This window comes from Gigantopelta aegis, chromosome 4 (genome assembly GCF_016097555.1).
Source record: "Gigantopelta aegis isolate Gae_Host chromosome 4, Gae_host_genome, whole genome shotgun sequence".
Classification (NCBI taxonomy): Eukaryota; Metazoa; Mollusca; class Gastropoda; order Neomphalida; family Peltospiridae; genus Gigantopelta; species Gigantopelta aegis.
Window position 1 is genome coordinate 84,890,253 of NC_054702.1, and position 16,392 is coordinate 84,906,644.

General features: G+C 35.3%; 1 protein-coding gene across 1 annotated transcript in view; it reads right to left on the bottom strand.

Moving 5' to 3' along the window:
- Positions 1-7,846: 7,846 nt before the first annotated feature.
- LOC121370037 (protocadherin Fat 4-like) overlaps positions 7,847-16,392 on the bottom strand; it is a 66,086-nt gene continuing 57,540 nt past the window's right edge. Inside the window, exons 49-56 of the mRNA XM_041495134.1 lie at positions 15,996-16,155; positions 15,207-15,331; positions 14,522-14,821; positions 13,435-13,617; positions 11,726-13,073; positions 11,127-11,252; positions 9,379-9,494; positions 7,847-8,069 (exon numbers count right to left, since the gene is read on the bottom strand). Of these exons, the coding sequence (XP_041351068.1) occupies positions 8,004-8,069; positions 9,379-9,494; positions 11,127-11,252; positions 11,726-13,073; positions 13,435-13,617; positions 14,522-14,821; positions 15,207-15,331; positions 15,996-16,155 (2,424 nt within the window). The 3' untranslated portion in view covers positions 7,847-8,003. The remainder of the gene's footprint in view (positions 8,070-9,378; positions 9,495-11,126; positions 11,253-11,725; positions 13,074-13,434; positions 13,618-14,521; positions 14,822-15,206; positions 15,332-15,995; positions 16,156-16,392) is intronic.

Sequence of the window (16,392 nt, forward strand, 5' to 3'; positions counted from 1 at the left end):
TACCATATCTATGTCGTACTGTAACGCCAAAGACTCTTTTTGTTTTTTTAATCATTAATAATTGTTGTAAACAATATTTATCGTCAAATGTGTTCTAGGATCAGCCAACCGGTGTCACCCTCTTTCATTACTTCTCCCCATATTTCACAAATAAAAATGTTTTGTGTACAGCCAAGACGACAAATGTAATAAATTGATATTTATAAATTGCTAACGGAGAATAAATTTTAAAAAAGAGAAGAAAAGTAAAGTAGAGGGTGGGTGCGGGAGAGAAATGATATTTGCTCAACTTAAACGTTAATACCCAAATCTGGATAACATTTATTTACTTGTTCCAGCCACGACTGGTAAATCAAATGCCGTGGTATTTGCTATCCTGTCTGTGGGATGGTGCACATGAAAGATCCTTTGCTGCTAATGAAAAAAGTAGCGGTGCTTTCTCTTTAAGATTATATGTCAAATTTACCAAATGTTTGACATTCAATAGCCGATGTTTAATTAATAAATGTGCTCCAGTAATGTCCTTAAACAAAACAAATTTTTAACATTTATTTATTACTGCCAAACAGCTATATAGGATCGCAAAAAAACCCATAACAATCCAAACCAACAACAAAAAAACCAACTACGCATTTTTGCATGGATTACAACTAATATTGTTTTGGGTAGAATGATGGAAATACATGGTGAAAATGTTTCTGGCCAGCTCATTTTGCCCGAATATCTCTATTATTTTTGCCCTAATTTGAGAATTATAGCAATGGGGGAGGGAGGGGGCAGTTATCCCCTTCCCCCGTCCCGTACGCTTCGAAAAGGGAGCCCTATTTAGGTGAGTTAATGAACGTCCTTTGATGTGCCAGTGATGCGTTGTCTCAGTAGAACAACTGGGTAATACACTTGCCTTGCCCCGAATTCAGGGGGTTGTATTAAAACATACATAATGGTGTTGGGGAATCTTTTATATAAATTCAATGAAACATTTATATCTACTAACCATTAACAACTAACCTACTGCCCTTGACAAACAACTCGGATAGCCGAGATGTGTGCCCAGGAACTTTATATCCACTAACAATTAACAACCAACCTAATGCCCTGGACAAACAACCCAGATAGCCGAAATGTGTGCCCAGTAATGTGTGCTTCAACCTAATGGGACATAAGCCTTAAAATAAAGTCACAATAAAATACATTCATGTTAATTTATTTTGGGGGCATTTAGCTTTTGTCCGGTGAAATTCTTTCCGCAAAGAGTCGGTACGTAGTCCTGTGGTAAAGCGCTCGATTGATGCGCGGTAGTTCTGGGATCGATTCCCGTCACAGGGCCCACGCCTGGCATATCAAAGGTAGTGGTATGTGCTTTCCTGTCTGTGGGATGGTGCTACTAATGGAAAAATGTAGCGGGTTTCCTCTGAAACTATATGGTGGAAATTACCAAATGTTTGACATCCAGTAGCCGATGATTAATAAATCAATGTGCTATAATGGTGTCAAACAAAACAAACTAACTTTAACTCTGATTTAATAAAGGATGTCTTAGGATTAGGGGGTTATTATATTGATCAATTGGCATAGTGTTTCTTGGGAAGATTGTTGTATACATAATGCATGTCAGTATACTTGTACAATATAAGGATGTCTTAGGATTAGGGGGTTATTATATTGATCAATTGGCATAGTGTTTCTTGGGAAGATTGTTGTATACATAATGCATGTCAGTATACTTGTACAATATAAGGATGTCTTAGGATTAGGGGGTTATTATATTGATCAATTGGCATAGTGTTTCTTGGGAAGATTGTTGTATACATAATGCATGTCGGTATACTTGTACAATATAAGGATGTCTTAGGATTAGGGGGTTATTATATTGATCAATTGGCATAGTGTTTCTTGGGAAGATTGTTGTATACATAATGCATGTCATTATACTTGTACAATATAAGGATGTCTTAGGATTAGGGGGTTATTATATTGATCAACTGGCATAGTGTTTCTTGGGAAGATTGTTGTATACATAATGCATGTCGGTATACTTGTACAATATATCGCTAGTTAATAGTTACAAATTACTGCATGTTGTTTGTATGAAACTTCTTTTTAATCCAAATACTCAAGAGACTGCCCTCAGTTTGCTACTATTGTAACATGTTCCCGACTAGCAGGACCTTTTCAACGAATGGCTATTGCACATGCACTTTGCTATTATTGTAACATGTTCCCGACTAGTAGGACCTTTTCAACGAATGGCTGTTGCACATGCACTTTGCTATTATTGTAACATGTTCCCGACTAGTAGGACATTTTCAACGAATGGCTATTGCACATGCACTTTGCTACTTTGTAACATGTTCCCGACTAGTAGGACATTTTCAACGAATGGCTTGTCTGCCTGTCTGTCTCACATATAATTTTAATGTAGGGCGGCACAGTGTAAAAAATAGTGGTGCGGCACGAGGTTGCCAGAAAGTAGTTAGGCCGTGGCCGTACCGTCCATACCGTCTGCGCCGCCCCTGGTTGCAGATCACGTTTAGTTTCGTGGGGATTTGTGACAGTTATTGCCAAATCGTTCGTCTTCGAAATTTATTCAAGGGCCATAACTTTTAAAATAGAATTGATCTAGTTTTGATCGAGTTATGGTCCTTAATTGAATTTTGAGGATTATTATTTGTTGGGTCTGGCAGGGGACATTCTCAAAATGCTTGTTTAGTTTTAAAACTATTTTATAACAGCTGCTTTTGTGTTTTCATCTGTGACAAATGATGTAAACATTAATCGTGTATTTTACCGTAATAGTTCTAAGGGTCAATCTTTTTCTGTCGTGTCTTTTGTGTGTGTGTGTGTATATAGGCGTCGCAATCGGCGGAGGAAGGGACGGGTGGGCACTGGCCCCTCCAATTTGTTTAATGTACTGCCTCCCGCCACCACAACTGAAAGGTGAAGTAATATATAACTACCCCCTGCCCCTCCACCCCTTCCTTCCAGTTGTTGGCATCATCCGACGCCTAAATGTCGCACGCGACTATGTAGGCGGTTGTGGTGCTTATAATGTGTTCTTTATAATGTTCAGTGACCTTTTGTAGTGACAGCGGTATGTGTAGAGGATTAACAAGTGTTAGTGTTAACAAGTGCTATGTTCTTTTTCTCTTCCAGGTCCATTTTATAAATTGGTGCCCACCAGCGTAATTTTAGGACATTTGATGTTTTAAAAATATCGAGGCCTATAAATCAACGTGACTTCTAGGCTATATAGTTACAGGTCTATTTATGTAACAACACGTTTTACACAACTTGTAACATTTAGTGTTATAACTCATTGCAAGATATCTAGTTATGCGTTACATATCTGGCGACTGCGACGTCGATGTCAACGTTTACGTAGAACAACTATGCTACGTTTCTAACAAATTAACAAACATCAGTGAAACTTGGGTCATAGTTGTAACTTTGGATGTTCATCAACTTAAATTTTATTTTAAATAGTTAATGTTGTTAAACTAAAAAAAAAATTGTTATTTAAATTTCATTTTTAATTTTTTTTTTTTAATGATACAAGACAATATTTTCACATTTTCTTTTATTTTCTCATAAAAACATAATGGGGAAAAAAACTGCACAAAATGTCTGTCAATTGCACTGTATTTAAAAAAAGAAGAAGCTAGTATTAAAGGAAAGGAATATGTATTTTTCAACAATGTTAAAACTATGACTCGGGGACCTAGCTTTCATATATGCAGGTACACAGCTGCATATGTACCACAGGAGATTTCAATTTTTTTAATTTTTTTAATTTTTTTTTTTTTGGGGGGGGGGGGGGGAATGGGCACAGCCAATAGCATTTTATTTCATCCCCAAAAAAGCCTGCATACCACCTGAAAATCCCGTCTGACATACATGTATGGTTATTTGGACATTTAGTTGATTGAAAGAAAGGAAGCCCACTGCAGATGTGTGCAGGAATTTTTTTTTTTTTTTTTTTGGGGGGGGGGGGGGGGGGGGGGGGGGGGGGGGGGATCGGGTCATGCTCCCACACAAAGTAGATTGATTTTTTTTTACTTGACCCCCACCCACCCTGAAAAATTCAACACATCCCGTCACTGCTACCACATACACTACTCCTTACAATAAAGGAAAAAGATATCTTTTTACTAGTGTTAAAACAAATACTATTTAAATATTGCAATTCCAAAGTTGTATGTGTTTCAGTCAGATGGTATATGTTTCAGTTAAGTGGTGTTTGTTTCAGTCAGGTGATATGTGTTGTAGTGAGGTGATATGTGTTTCAGTCAGGTGATAAGTGTTTCGGTCACCTGATATCCATTTCAGTCACATGATAGTTGTATCACTCAGTTGTACAGATGTTGATACCTGTAACTGTACCTGTAATAATTATTTTTTATGTTTATAATTATTTTTTGTTTTTTTATACCAGTGACAAATAAATAATGTTTTAAGAATTGAAAATTGTGTACTTTACCATACTGCGATTTTATAAAAACAACCAGCATTTTAGAACCCATGTTTACATCATTGCTGATTCCGAAAGGTGGCCTATATAGAGTGTGTAATAATAAAATAAATAAATAAATTTCCCAGGATTAAATACAAATGTATTATTACTCTAGTTGTATCTATTTGTACACTGAGCATTGATTTAAAACTCAACTACCGGGTATATATTGGCAGCATATAATATATATGTTTGCTTACTTTGTAACATGACCTAAATGCAAATGCAATGCTTAGTATAATGTGCAGCAACTCGATAAACAAGGAAGTTACAGTTTCAAAACACTTTATGGCCAATGATTTATTGCAACATCCATCAGGCTATGTACATAAAGTTCTACTACTACCAATATACACTATTTGTCTGCTTGACAATGTGTCATAGTATAATGTGGTACTACACTATTTGTCTGCTTGACAATGTGTCATAGTATAATGTGGTACTTATATATATAGTCGTATTATACATCCAATGTTTAGCAAACAAAAATCTCACAGCATTCCTTCACTGTGTGGTGTTGCCTGCAGGATTGTAAACATTCTGAATAAAATTTTAATTGCACTTTTACAAATGTATGAAAGACAATCTTAGATGTTAGAATTGTTTGTGATTTTAAATAGTTTTCTTATTCTAAATATTTCTGTTGTGCATTTCCGTTTAATTTTTGTTAATTACCATATTTTGACACCCGTAAAATATATTCACTTGATCGTTTACTTCTGCTTATGTATATGTGTATGTTTGTGCCTTCTATTTTCATTTCATGTCTCAATAAATACATTTACATTTATACCCATGCATATACATGTATATGTACTTCAAAAATAATTTCTGTTATGTCTTTTATGTTATCAGTCCCCTACCAGTCCAACTGGAGGGGACTATAGGTTTCCTCTACATCCTTCTGTCTGTCGGTCCATCTGTACCACATACAGTTTTCGAAACTTTTGTTTTTGCAATGCCTTAAGATATTGTGCTGAAATTTTGTATATAGCTTTATCATTACTTGTATCAGGTGTGACTTTCATGGCGATTGACTCATTTTAGACAGAGTTTTGTCCATGAATTTAGAAGACTTAAAAAATTAGTTTTTCAGACTTTTAGGATGTGTGAAATTCGCCAAATTATCTATCAAACTTCGAAAATAGCAGAAAACCCAGTTATTTTGTAACAAAATATCAATTATTTCATTAAATTATTTTGCCAATTGTTTTTAAATTCACAAATGGTTGATATGATCAATAAGAATATAGAATATGAAAAATATCAAAACTACAGACTTTATCAAATTATTATCCTTCATTATACAATTGACATGCTTTTTGAGAACCTAAATTTTGTGTACTTGAATAATGACCACTGTATCGGAGATGAAATTGCATCATTGAATCGATTCACCTATATAGTGGATCCGTTCAAATGACAGTTTTTTTCCTCATATTCCAACCAGTTCACAACAACTAGTCAAAGGTCGTTGTATATGGAAAGTGCATAATTTAAAAAAATAAAATATCCCTTGCTGCTAATGGAAAAATGTAGCGGATTTCCTCTGATGACTACGAGTCATAATTGCCAAATGTTTGACATCCAATAATAAATCAGTGTGCTCTAGTGGTGTCATTAAACAAAACAAACTAACTATATGAGAAGACTAGAGATGTAATGATATGGGTAAGTCAGGATACGATACATATCCCGATAAGTGGGTTGCGATATGATACGTATCGTGATACTTAATGATCCTAGTTATTATGCAGTGTAAAATATTTCTTGAACTTACAGGGTTTTTACCATTAAACTATATATCAATTACGTCCAGCTAAGTTATTAATTTTAACAAATCCAATGTTTCACGTCATCCTAATGTTTGTAGAACAAGTGACTCAAAATTAATTTATGCAAAACAGAAAAGGTATGCACCTCGACTGTAAGACATATACATGTACATGTATGTATCATGTATTGCAATACAGCTGCCATGCATCAGTGTATCATATAGTGGACTTTGTATGGCACTATGGTACTTTATTGCCGTATTGTTACACTTCTAGACAAGAAACATAATTAATTAATCATCACCATGTCCATGTTCAACAAAGAATGAGAAAAATATGGCAAATAAGATTTATTTCAAGACTAATACATTTAATTCAATAATATTTACAAAGTCTTAAGTAATGAATATTGATCACTGTTCATTGACAACATTTAAAAATTGTAATTGAATGTCCTTTTCCCAAAATTAACTACCAACATTATTTAATCTTTAGACATTTTAATGTCCACAATTATACTGCTTCCAACAGCAGTAATTAATGATTACAGTACCGGTAATCTCCCTTGTGAGTATTAAGATCTAAGAAGACGGATACAAGTCCTTCTTGACCAGTCCTAGCCCGAGTACTTAAGGTGTCTCCAGCAGAGATCGAGGTATTTTAACATTTTGTGTTAAATTAGTACGGTAAACATGTATAAGTTATCAAAGAGACAGAGAGAAAAAGAAATGCTCCTAAAATATAGCTAGAGAAATTTTCTGATCATTCTGGCTAAATCTAGTATCAAAATTTAATGTCAATATTTTAGAAAACTTAACATGACTACATACAAAATAATATATTCCTCATTTATTATTTAATAGTAACTTCCGATTCTTCTTCACCCACCCTGACCTTGAGTACTTATGGTTTCTCCAGTAGAGACAGGTATTTTAACATTTTGCATTAAATCAGTAACCTATGAATTAGAATAAGTTATCAAATACATAATAGAAAGACGGAGAGAGAAAAAAATACTACCTAAATATAGCTAGGGAAATTTTGTTATCAAACACCTGACTAAATCTAGTATCGCAATTTAATGTCAATATTTTATAACACTTAACAAGACTATATACAAAATAATACACAATGAAACCTGTTTAAACCAGATCACACTGGGAACCTAATATTTATCTGATTTAAACACGATCTGGTGTTTAGAGGGTTGCATTTTAGAATTTAAAACATTCTGGGCCATTAAACTTAGCTGTTTTAACAGGATTCTGGTTTATTTTGGGTCCAGTTTAGACAGGTTTCACGGTATAATTAATAAGTTTATTATTCATTAAAGGCATATTGTCACAGACTACTGACCTATTTAATGGTCTAACAAAGTATTACCTGAACAAAAATAATTTGATTTGTCCCTAAATGTACTTTATTCAACCATCTTCATAACCACCATACTCCATTTATTAATGACATTTTGTAAAAATAATTAAATTATGGCAATGGTCCATAATTCAAAAACTAAACTTGCCAAGAGGGATGACATGGATTTCACTCCATCATGGTTCAGTTAAGGTGATGCGATAGCTAGATTTGGTTTCCAACAATTAATGTAATTTTTATTTATTATCCATTTTTTTTAGAAATATGGTCCTTAAATCCATGGCAGTATGCCTTTAACAACTGCTGATTGTTCTCGATGTACAGAAACTCAAGTGGACTGTTTTTTAAGAGACAGGCAGTGGAGGTGGAGGTGGCGGCAACGATGCTGGAGGTACTGAATTACCAGTGGTCTGAAATAGAGAGTAATCGTCAAAGCATTCAGTATAACACATATTCTTCATACACAGTCAGGTGCATTAGTAATGTTCAATCAAAAACATTTCTTCAGTGACATGATTGCTAATGTCATTCAAATAAAAAATTAGCTATTTTATTACAAAGGTTCGCCACATTAAAAAAAAAAGGGGTCTATTTATTTTGACCCCTGTTGAAACAGTTCCAAGAGCAGACAAAGCAGTTTACATCATCATCACTGTGTGGGACAACAAATCTTGGTAGTACTAGTAGAGAAAATAATTATTAAAGTTTTGTCTTTCATTAAGGGCTTACTGTTGGGTTTCATTTACCATTAATGTTTGTACAAGTTCATATAACTTTAACACTGCAGAACACATTTCACATAATTATAGAATATTAAACAAGCTTCTATTTCGTATTATATTTATGTCCCGAGTGAAATAATTTTCAGGTTTAGTGAGTGACAATGAAAATTATTTCATGAGAAAACATGATATGAAATTGTAGTGAGTTTAATATTCTATTTATTGCCCATAATCGATCTTAATTAATATCACTCGTCTCATTTGGTTGATGTCAATCCATGATGTCATCATGTGACGTTGAAGTGTTACATCCCACCAAGTGTACCAAGATATTTTTAACCATATGGGTAATAAGAATGCATTTCTTTCATTAAAGATTTAAATTGTGACTGTATAGCAAATTGCTATACGTTATTTTTAAAAGTATGTTTGCTTGCTAAAAGCCTTAAATTAGGACTATAATTACTTTATTATCAGTTATAACTTTAAATTATTTTAAAATAATTTTTATAACAAAGTTCAATTGTGGTCTTGGTATCTTACACATTATATATCATACATGTCATGAAACCCACTACTGTCACATGTCTACTCATATTTTTAGTTTTCATTTGCAGAAGTATCAAGTACCCAGGCGCACATGATCTTTTTTTTTTTTTTTTTGGGGGGGGGGGGGGGGGGGGGGGGTGCCACCATGTAGCAAGCAAAGTTTATTTAGGGGATCAAGACATGTTTCCTGGAAAATACACTTGAGCACACATGCCTGAGTACCATTTTAAAACATGGAGAAATCAAAAACAGAGATTTAATATGAAAAGAAAACATAATAGTACCTGAAAGACGAGAATGAAGGGTGAATTGGAATTTAAAAACAACTCTACCCTCCCTCCCTCCTTCCCACTCCCTCCACAAAACAAAACAAAAAAATTCGGCCATAAAACACCCACAATCAAAAGAGAGATGCATATATTAGCATTCAATTAAAAATACAACTAACATGATTGGATTCATCTTGCTGAGATTCTGTTTTGCTTGACTGGTCGGAATCCTTCTTTTTCTTCTTGATGCAAACAACCACAATAATAATTATTATTATCACCAGGACACCACCACCTAGGCAAAATTGTAAAATAAAATTACTGATGTTAGCATAAATATATGTTTAAGGTTGTGAACAGGATAAACAGTGACATGTACTAAACAAAAAAGTAAGATTAGTAAAACAAATTACATAATACATGTATGTCACATTAACCTATGAAGTAAAATGGCTGTTCCCTTTTCCACAATGGAAACATAATCATCCAATAGTTGTTGAGTTACAAGACTAGGATTACATTTGATTCATCCCAACAATCTTGTTTAATTTTCTTCAAGACTATCATCTGGATATTCATAAAAGTTTTACTGCACTGATTTTATGCACTGGACACCAGCAATTCAAATATTTCTGAGCATCAAAATGAGAAACTGATTCAACAGGATTTGCTGTAAGTTAAAAACCACAACTTGGATTGCAGCTTTAGAAAGAAGGGACTTTGGATACAAAGAAGCAACATGGCAGTGTCCTTATAATGTCATTATAATGTCATAATTTAAAAAATTAATTCATGGAGGATATATATATGCTGGTTGCAGCATTGCAGCTGGTTTATTTCGCTTAATATTGTAAGAAGCGTGCCCTCTGAACTCTAAAAACTATGCATCCCCAGTTGAAAGGCGAATTAATATATCAGTCACCTCACCCCACACCACCCCATCTCATCCCACCCCATCCCAGCTGTTGGCATCTTCGATGCCTGTTGTACATTCATTTTGCGTATATTGTAAAAGTAAGTTTTTAAAACTGATCTGGCAAACCCCATATTATCGGGTCCTTCCCCAGATTGCTCTATCGGTGATGTATCGGTTTTTAACATAACTAAATCACTGGTGACTGATAAACATTAATAGATACATAAATAGAAAAGCTAAAGTTGACACGATTCACGCCTCTGAGAGCAAAAACAAACAGCGCTAACAATTTTTACAAATGCTCTTTGAAGTTAACTAGACTGTGTCTGTAATTAAATATTACGTAGCGAGGCTCTCCACCATGGACGAACACCGACTACTAAACATAGGATCATTTCATTCTGCTTAGTCGGCGATCTATTATTCTGTAATTACCACCCTAATCCTCGAAAGCCAAGACCACCCGAGACAGGTGCGCTTCGCTTGTTTGACATGATTGACAATACATATTAAAATACTATCAGCAATGACAGTTTGATCAAGCCACATGCATCGAGTTTTAGAGGTGCATACTCTATTAAATCTTTATGGTGGGACCAAAGAATTAAGTCGAGAGATCGAGGTTATCGAGTTTTCGAAGTTTGAGTTTTTGAAGGTCGTTATTACTAGTTTGTATAGCAACTCGGCCGGGACCGTCGCTTCAGATCGAGAGATCAAAGTTTTCGAGAGATCGAAGGTCGAGTGATCGAAGTTTGACTATATATATATATATATATATATATATATACACACACATGTATATATATTCTGAAAAATCAATGGTCATCACACTGACTTGGTAAAATGTGGTCATACTTGAGCCAATAATGGTCAAAGGTAGCCAGCCACCAATTTTAAACTTTGGCTATATGATTTGGGGGTGGGATTCCACCTTTTAATGGTTTATTTTACTTTAGAAAATGAAATGGATGTCAGTGATGAATGAATATTTGTCTGACTCCAGTGTCTGACCTGCACCACCAGCAATCATTGGCAGCGGTAATCCTCCTCCTTCTTCACCACCACCTGGAACTGGCTGTTTTAACACAGCCTCTTGAATAGCTGGACAGAAAAGACTTTCAGGATCATCTGCAGAGTCTGTAAATAAAAAATATTTGATACAGCATCAGTGATACAAGGTGAAATAATCAGCTTTAATAAAAACATTCATAATAGTTTATTTAATGAGAATATTTTCACATATTTTTTTAATAGAATTTATACAAATGACCTCAAAATAAAGAAAATACAGTTTCTTCAAAGATTCAAGATATACTCCATTCCTGCTGGTATCCTCCATTCCTGCTGGTTTTCAGTGGTTCCTAAGTTTGGGCTGTCATATCAAATAGCAAGCATATAATAGCAATAAATGTATTATAATTATGTGATGTTTATAAATATTTGAAAGTGACCAAGTTTAATAGCTACACATAGATCCAAACCTAAACATATGTATGATTCAAATAAACAAAATCATCCGACACTATTTTTCTTTGACAAAAAAAGATCCAAAAGTCATTAATCTCGAGTTTTTAAGAGTCAAATTCAGTAAGAAATATGCATTTACTTACCTATGCTTGCACAAGTTTTTTCAAGTGAGGTGAGAACCTCTTTTACTGTGTAACCGACATCTTGTGAATCCATCACAACAAATGATACCTTGAGTTTTCCATTACTAGGCTGTGTCACACTCTGAACATAAACTCTGGGATGTTTATTGGTATCACTAGACCGTTTCCTTCTGCTTGTAGTGCTCTGAGATCCAGCTGAAGCAAATGTGGGAAACCTCCCATAACTGGAAACAAAATCCATAAATCTAGCCTTGAACTCATCTACATCCACTTTACCCAAATTGAATTTCAGGACGACAATACAAGTCTTTTCCTCAACACAACTCTTGTCCTCTTGGTCTACCTTTGGCACACATAGTTCAGAGGAGGAACAGGAGCTGTGGGAACAAGACTTTGTGATATATTCACAGTGTATGCCAGATCGACCTGGCGGACATCTGCAGATGTAGGTGCGGTGTTTGTCAATGCAAGATCCTCCTGCAAAACAGACAGACTTCACACAGTCATCAACACTGAGGTCACACACCTTGCCAGTCCATCCAACTTTGCAGACACATTTATACCCTTCAGATGTAGTATTATCTTGTGTACACACGCCATTGTTCAAACAAGAAACATGTGCACAGATATTGTTTTGTGAGTTATCAATTTCACAGCGTGGACCACTGAAGCCCTCACATTTACAGGAAAAGCCACCGACTTCATCAACACATTTCCCTCTGTTCTGACAAGTGTCATTCTGTTTTCTTTCTTTACAGTCATCAACATCTGTACAGTTGTAACCATCCCCAACAAAGCTTTCCAAGCACTGACAAAACTCGAAGGTTTCATTCTGTTTCACACACTTGGCATTGGCACCACATCCAGTGTCAGCTCTCATACACCTAACAGACCTTATGATTAAGATGGTGATTTTCCTGGATGATACTTGCTGCGTCTGCATGTTCTTTGCCTGAATTGTCACCATTACAGAATGGGAGGTAACTGAATCAAAACTCTGAGCTAAAACTAACTGTGAATTATTCTTGATTTCAAATAAGTCTAAATCATCATCAGTAATTTTGAAGACAATGTTTTCTCCGAGAGTTTGATTTACATTGTACAGAGCACCAATCACTGTTCCCACTGGAGCATCCTCCTTGATGCGGGTGTCACTAATGGTGATATCTGGAAGCTGGAGAGCCTTTAGGTCAATGCCAGTGATGGGGAAAGTGAAGATCTCTTCCAGAGAGAGGCTTGGTTGTCCATTGTCAGTGACCTTGATACTAATCTTCAGTTCCGGATTTGGTTTGTCCATCTGCGCTGTGGGAATTGGCTTTATTAAGGTTAGCGTGTTCTTATTTTTAACCTGAAATAAGATATAATCATTATCATGTTTAGTCATAGAACTATTATACTGGCAGTAGTAGCAGTGTTGGTGGCGTTAGCAGCAGCAGTGGCAGTAGTAGTAGTAGTAGTAGCAGTAGCAGCAGCAGCAGCAGTAGTAGCAGTGTTGGTGGCAGCAGCAGCAGCAGTGATAGTAGTAGTAGCAGCAGCAAAACCACCACCACCACAATCTCAGCAATAGTAGCAATAATAGTAATAGTAGTAAGATGTTTCAACTTATTTATTGTATTTTCATTACATATGTGATTTTTCATATATTTAAAAAAAAAAAATATTTTCAATAATTTTTAATGGCAAATGGCTGTATTAATTGTTGTCATCACCTGTATGAGATCAGAGTTTGGTCCTTGTGTGTTAAATGTGTGTGTCTGCCCGCGGTCTGGGTCCTCCACTGTTAAGTTACCTATCACAAAGCCAGCCTTTCCCATCGCAGGCAGAACAAGTGGAGCATCAAGCTTTATCGCTGTCGGCTTCTCGTTCACATCCTCTACAGTTATTGTTACCACCTGACAAACAAACATAAGAAACATATTCCTCTATCACATAATAATAATAAATGCTCATGCTTTTCTAAAATAAGTATAGTATGTGGTAACCCATGTACAAGTTACCACAAAATACAGGTCTAGTATACAATTGTTATTACTTTAAAATCCCTTCATGTTTTGTTATTCATCTGTATCACTGTTCTTTCTGTACTGATACCTGTATGAGTATCTTACATTTGTATAACACACAATTGATCAACATTTATGTGGTGTTGTTGTGGAGAACTAAGTACACTTCTCAACCTTTTTGACCATTCTTGAATTACTTTTATACCTGCCACATGCAATGAAGGGTCAGATATGTCTATTTTAGATAAGATATCGGATATTGCACATGGAATCCCAGCAGGAAAAAAATATATAGACTGTGTCAATAGCAAGCTATCTTGAACATATAAAATTATTTACTATACATAAATATAGAAGAAAACTAGAGAGTCTAGGATTATTTAGTTTTTAAAGTTTTTGGACCACTATTAATGACATTTTCTGCATAATACTCTTACTGAGGGAAGATCAACCAATGGTGTTAAAATGCATATTTTAACACTGTCCGGAGTGTATGCAGGAAGTAGTGGAGGGGGATCTAGATTGTGGTGATCAAAGATTTTAGGGGGATTGGGTCATGCTCCACCAGACAAAATACATTGAAAAAAACAATTTGCTTGGAGTAAAGAGACGTTTTGATCTCTAACCCCTCCGTCTCTACTACACATATGCCTGGATCTAGTTATATCAGAAAAATTATTAATGTTTTAAGGAAAATCGTTAGCACTAGTTGTACTAATATCCCGTCAAGAATACTAATATGTATTACAATATCCATTTACAGAAGAGTAACAATTGAGAATTAATTTCTCACCTTGGAAACATCAAACTGCCCATCAGAGCAGGACAACTCAATCTTGTGCTGTGATGTTTTCTCAAAATCCAACATGTCCGCCAGCACCAGAGCCATGCTGTTCTCCTCCGCCTTCACAACAAACGGCGACCTGTCGTCCTTCACGTGACATGAGTGTTTCTGATCAACGTCGTCATCCTCAACGTGTAGCGTGGACACAACGAAACCCACGGTCGTGTTTTCAGGGATCGATTCAATGTTGTCTGTGATTATCTTTGTGGGTGCTTCATTGATATCTTTCACTTCAACAGTAAACTCTTCCTGCATGGTAATTATGAAATATAAAATTATTTTGAATTTATAATTTTTGTTTAATTATAAGAAAAAGATTGAATAATAATATATGTTTATCTACATAATTAAACAAACAGTATTTGATTAACTTTATGAAGTTTTTATAATTATCACCCTTTTTATGAGTGTACAAACCATATACATGGAGTCAATGGAGGGGGTTAATGCTAAATTGCACTTTTTACCCCCTCCCAAATGTAAAAAAAATAGACCTTGCAATAAAAATAATTTTAATGTTTGCGTTTAGAAGGGACGCAGGGATAGAAAAACAGAATTTGCTTTGTACCATTACTTTATTAGTAGACAATATATATATTTTTAATATTGGTACAACAAATATGCCAATACACACCGTTTTACCAAGTGGAGGAGTTCCACTGTCTGATGTTGTAATGGAAATGTTGTATTCAGACTTGGTTTCGTAATCCAGTGGAGTCGATCCTGTTACTAGCCTGTTCTCTTTGATTGCAAAATAACCTGTACAAAAATCCATAATTATGAGTATATATTTGAGGGGTGGCATGTGATATCCTTTCTGTGGAATGATGAATATAAAATATCCCTTGCTACTAATGGAAAAAATATAGTGGGTTTCCTCTCTATGACTTTATGTCAAAATTAACAAATGTTTGACATCCAATAAATCAGTGTGGTCCAGTGGTGTCATTAAACAAGGCAAACTTTATTTATATTTGAGGGTTAATTGCATCTACAATCTATTTAACATGTGTAGATCTCAGTTTGCGTATAAATAAATAAAGACTAGCATTATTTCTGTAGAATATTTGCAATATAAATACTGGTTGTTGTCATAAATACATGTTCAAAATATATACATTTAATTGGCAGCCATACACATTATGACAACTTCCTACAATTTAACCTTTTCAATTCTGTCCTGGGATGACGTTATAGACTGAGCCTTTTCATGATGTCAAAGTACTAGTGGCATGCAGTGTGCCGTCACATCTACAACATAATTAACATGATGGTGTGCTGCATGCTGTCAAACTACATAAGGATTAATTAATAGCTGTTATAATTTTTACTAATTACAAACAAAGAATTGTGGTGCCGGTATAAATTTTAATAGTTACAAAGAAACCATACTTCTTTCTATTGATAACTATTAACAAGTTACCTTTGTCTGTCTCCATCTGTGTGAGCGAGTAGGTGAATGTCTGGCCTCGGTCTGCATCCTCTGTTCTCAGAATGCCGATCTCAGTTCCAGGAGGGGAATTCTCTTGTACTGTGTTTGCACTGAGAGTGAGTCTAGAGGGAGGCTCATTCATATCTTCAACCTAGACACACACCACAGGTGGTATATTAAATTTACTTTACAAAATCAGGACCATTGGCATAGCCAGGATTTTATATTGGGGGCACCAACATAAGGGAGGGGCCACCTACTGTACTGCCTACGAATGGTGTTATAGGAAAATATAAAACGTGAAGGGGGAAGAAGTTAATTGGGGGGGGGGGGCATGGCCTCAACACACACACACACCCCATCACCCAGCTATGCCAGTGATCTTTAC